Source organism: Gavialis gangeticus, unplaced genomic scaffold, assembly GCF_001723915.1.
Source record: "Gavialis gangeticus isolate Ggan-Ray unplaced genomic scaffold, GavGan_comp1, whole genome shotgun sequence".
In the NCBI taxonomy this organism is placed as follows: Eukaryota; Metazoa; Chordata; order Crocodylia; family Gavialidae; genus Gavialis; species Gavialis gangeticus.
The window spans coordinates 57292455-57297343 of NW_017729033.1; the positions used below are offsets into that span (position 1 = coordinate 57292455).

Consider the following 4889-nt stretch of genomic DNA (forward strand, 5'->3'; position numbering starts at 1 on the left):
AAGAACATGGTAGTTATGAATTATATTTTATGTACCTAATCTTTTGTAGGATAAAAAATATACTTAAAATACACTTAAGCCACAAATGCATGAAAAAAATATACAAAGACTTAAACTCACTACTCTCTTTCCTATTATTATAATTTCTCATTAAGTGAGATAGGCAAATGAATGACAAATGCATGAGAAGGATTTTAAATTGCAAGCTGAACTGTTATTAGTGTGAACACTGAGGAGAGGTTGCCCAATCTTCAGTTTCTCATACTAAATATTTAAATTAGTTCCAACAGAAGCTAAAAGGTGCTTGCACCATATAACCAAGCTTCTGGGGAACGACCCTCCTTGGCCTACCTTGGGGGAGAGGTAGTAGAAGCCCAAAGCACGGGGAGATGGATTGATCTTCAATCCACAAAGATGAGGTCTCTTTTTTTTTCTTACGGGAACGAGTTCCACAAGAAAAATACCAGCACAAATATTAATTGACTTAGTGTTGTCTGGCTTAGTGAATCAGTCGCACCTTAAGGTGAAAAATCATCTCTGACTGTGACCTGCCACTAGAGGTTTGATGAGCAGGGGCAGTATTAGAAATCTATGTAAAAAGTTTCTTAGTACAAATGAAGTCAGTGCTGTCAACCGCAATGTCTTCACATTTTGTGTTTCTTTTTTAGTCTGTTGTGAAAGAGAAGAAAGTAGAATCAATGTAGTCAGAAAATGTGCTTTAAGTCACTTAAAGGTGTTAACATACAGCCAATCCAGAGGTTAAGAGCTCCAGAAGCCACCTAAATTTACCATGTAACAAGGCCCTAAGAGCTGCACCTTTTAGCCATTCACTCATAATTGCCACAAGCTGACAATTAAGGTTAGTTTTGAAGTCCTATTGTTATTAACTCTACTGCATCTGTCTGAAGCTCCAAAGGAGGAAAAATAATCACAACAAAACTCCTGGCAATTTGGGTCAGTGGAAACAAATTCCTTATCGATTCCAAAATGGTAACTGACTAGATCCATACCATATAACACAGCTATCTTGTTACAACTAAGACAAGGGAAGGCAGGGTAATCAAGTCAAGAGGCTTTAAAGCTTAGGCAAGCTTAAATACTGTGAGGGAGGCAGAGAAGCACACTGGAGCCAATCAGGTAGCTCAACCCAGTGAGAAAAGGGTTTCAAGGCAGTCACAGTAATCAATATGCAACACAGGGTCTCTCATACTTGCTCCTTCTGTAGGGGTGCTGTCATACTCACTGTTGACCACACAGAAAGTCTTACACTTGATTGAAACTAGGGTGTCCATGCTGGTGCAGAATGAGATAGCCCACTTTGGACAGGGATGGGTTGCCAGGAGCATGTTACTCTAGTGATCCGGAGTCTGTACTGACTTCTAACAGCTTTTCAGGTGCAATTTAAGGTTTTGACCTATAAAGCTCTACATAGCCTGGGCCCTACATACCTAAGAGACCCTTGCATTCCATTGCAATCTCTAATGTCAGCTGAGAGCAACCTTCTTCAAAGCTTCTTCAACTTGTGCACCAAGCATATCTGATGAAAACACATGGGAAATCATTCTTGCTAAATACTCCACAGCACTAGAACAGTTTCCCTCTTGTGCTATCTCACTGCCTAAGCCTGAACATTTTCTTGATACACATTGACCTTTTATTTTGTGCAGGAGGAGTTTAAATTTGGGATATTGTCTGAGAGGCTTGTTCTGTTACATACTATTTTATTTTAATATTTTTCTCTGTCTTTCAACTTTTTTCTGATTTATTGTAAGCCATCCTGAACCTCTTTTGGGGAAGACAGAATATTAGATTAATACTCTAATTAGTATATTAGATTATTAAATCTTTCATGCTGAGAAGGTTTAGAACTTGGGCACTTCAAAAAACAGGACCAAAGGTCAGGTACAATGACTGAAAGTGTAAAGACTCTGAATTTTATATTACAGATTTTATATTAATACCCCTAGTACTGTCACTAAGTTGATATTTACTTATATGTGGTATTAATGGGCTAACTTTGCTTATTCTGACATCTCAAAGTTGAGTCTGGAGACATACATCTTTTGTTTTGCTTAGCTTTCTAAAATCTTCAAAAACTATGTTATGATAAATTGCTTATCACTGCAAGATGCATGCTGAACACCTGGATGCTTATAGAGCAATATCCTAAGCAGGTATCACTATACCAGAGCTTTTGTATCCATATGGTTTTTAATGGTTAAGATAATGTGAACACTACGTATTTAAATTTATTGTAGTAGACTTAAGCAAGGAAAAATTCAACATATTCATGCTCACCGTAAATCAGAGGGTGTCCCCCCAGAAATTATTTTCAAATAGTTCAGAATTCCCATTAAACTATTAAAGCAGTCCAGGGAAAACCTGTCTTTACTTGACAGAAATATTGTAATGAAAGAAATAATAAAATCTGACTTACAGAAAGCAGTTTTGCTCAGTACTGATATCTATGAAATTAGATATATGATATGTATTAATCTGCCACACAATGTCTTGAATAGGATGCCTAACAGTGTCCCTAGTTGCTCTGAATGTTTTATTGAGCATCACACCTTTCAATATACTTTAAAAAGTAAAAAAAATATTCTCAGGAAAATATGGTTCAGTTTTCCATCTGTACTGCCATAATAAGTTTTGACATGGTCTAGAATTTTAGAAAAATAAATGTTTGGAGAGAGAATTAAAATATTGGAGACAGAAGTATACAGTGATTTTTTTCTCCAAATATAAACCAATAACTTCTGAAAGTAGTTGTGTGCAGGGTTGTTTACAATACTGGAAGTCTGCTATAAAAGTATAATCACTCAAAGATGCAACTCAGCAACTGTTCTTTATTTCTCCCTGAGAGACAAGACAAGACAATCTGTCATCAACTGTTCAAATTCCTCAATATCATATAAGCAGCAACAGTTTCGTGGTCAAATGAGGAGTCTTTTCCCTAATTATGAGAGTGCTTTAGAGAGGAGTTCACATCCAATCCTCAAGGCAGTACTATTCTACCTAAACTTGGCATTAAGAAAACCATCTTTCATGTTCACTACTCCATCTTTATCATTCTCGGATCAGTTTTGTTTCCTTCATCTATTTTGCTTGTGGAAACTATTATTGAAATTGTTAACTGCTTGGGTAAGCCATTCTCTTAAGCAAGTTTTATTCAGCTAACAAATAGGTGAGTAGTATGAGTTTTATTCCATCAATTCTATAAATATTTCCAGGCAGTCAAGAGATGACAGACAATGCTTCTCTGTATATGCAAAAAAATTCCAGAGTTTAGATATCAGAACTACAAAATCTTCTGAGTAAACAGACATGGCTCACAGCTGTTTGCTACTTTAAGGCTAGAAATAGATATCACCAAATGAAGGCAAGTGTCCCAGCACAGCTGATCTGCTTCACCGGACAAAGCATTTGCCAGCTGTTGTACCTACGGGACATTTAGCATGTTCCAGTTACAGAGATGTGGCCCCTAGGTGCATCTCTGGAAGCACGGAAAGTCAACTCCAGTGCAGTCTCAGGTCTGAAAGCAACAATCAGCTGATTGGCAGTCCCAGCCCTGGAGCTGTACTAAAACGTTGAACTCACTAGGAAAGTTCATTTGCAGTCCAAGCCCCAGAATTGGAGCAAGTGGGTGAGTCTTTGTAAGCAAGGGAAAGCCAGGCAGGATCAGGCCCCTTAAGCTCTGACAGTGCCTGCCTGGATAGCTGGAGAGCACAGGCACCTTGAGGCTGCCTGTGCTCTCACATATTAAAGCAAACAAATGTCCACCACAACAAGGAGCATAGACATCTGTTTATTTGACCTTTACCACCTTAATTCTTATGGCAGCACAAAAGCAACATCTGTTTCTACCCTAACATTCCTTTGCAACTAGGTCTCAACAAATAATTTTCCTTACCAACATGTACTAACTGAAATCAGGCATTAAATATGAATAAATGGATTAAATGTATAAGTTCTTTCACAGACTTCTAAAATGACTAAACCACAGAACCTAGAAATACTAGTAGATTAACACACAGTAGATTGATATCAAGACTGAGACACAGATATGAAATGTTTAGAAAAGATCTCACTCCCTCTGTCCATGGAAGTCAGTAATCTCTTAAGAGGCCATGGAAATCAGGAATCTCTTAAGAGGCATTTTTGGACAGGTTCATCTGAGAGTGTTCATTTGTTATTGGGGGAGTATTTGGTAGCCGTGTTGGTCTGAGACAAAAAGACATACAAAGAACTGTTGGTTCCAAAATGTCACCTTTTATTAGACCAACTGAAAAATGGCAAGAAAGTTGTCCTTTTCTACAATTTTCTTGCCATTTTCCAGTTGGTCAAATAAAAGTATCATTTTGGAACCAAGAGTTCTAGTTTTTTGTATATCATTTGTTACTGGAAAACTTACAGTTAAAATAGAAGTTTTAGCATTTTCTTACATGAATTTAAGGTTTAATTAGGCCACTAAGTAAACTTTTTCTATATGTTTACTTTTTTACTTTGTTTTGCTGTTGATGTTGCCAAAGAAGAATTCTAAGACCTGCAAGGACAAACATCAGACCATAAATACTATAGCTGTATGTAAATTAACAATTTACCTTCCTTTTTCAACAAGCAGCAAGACATCTATTCTTTCTCCATTTTGCATCACACTGCTGATTGCTAAAAACAAAACACATTTTTGTTTTGTTAACAGATTTGAAATAAAGTAAACATTACATTCTTCAAACCTTGTCAATTTAGCATACTTTTCCATAGTTATGCTGAACATTACAAAAAGCACAACAAGAATTACAATGTTATTCAGAAGTATATCAAGAAAAAAAATAATTCTGCAGAATGAAAAAGTAAATATTAACAGTTTTTTAAAGCAATATGCGTCT

The 4889-nt window shown here is 36.6% G+C and overlaps 1 protein-coding gene across 1 annotated transcript in view; it reads right to left on the reverse strand.

Annotated features, from left to right (window-relative positions):
* Positions 1 to 4889, reverse strand: part of ARAP2 (ArfGAP with RhoGAP domain, ankyrin repeat and PH domain 2) — a 258101-nt gene that overhangs the window by 103095 nt on the left and 150117 nt on the right. The window contains exon 19 of the mRNA XM_019526331.1: positions 4605 to 4668. Within this exon, the coding sequence (XP_019381876.1) occupies positions 4605 to 4668 (64 nt within the window). The remainder of the gene's footprint in view (positions 1 to 4604; positions 4669 to 4889) is intronic.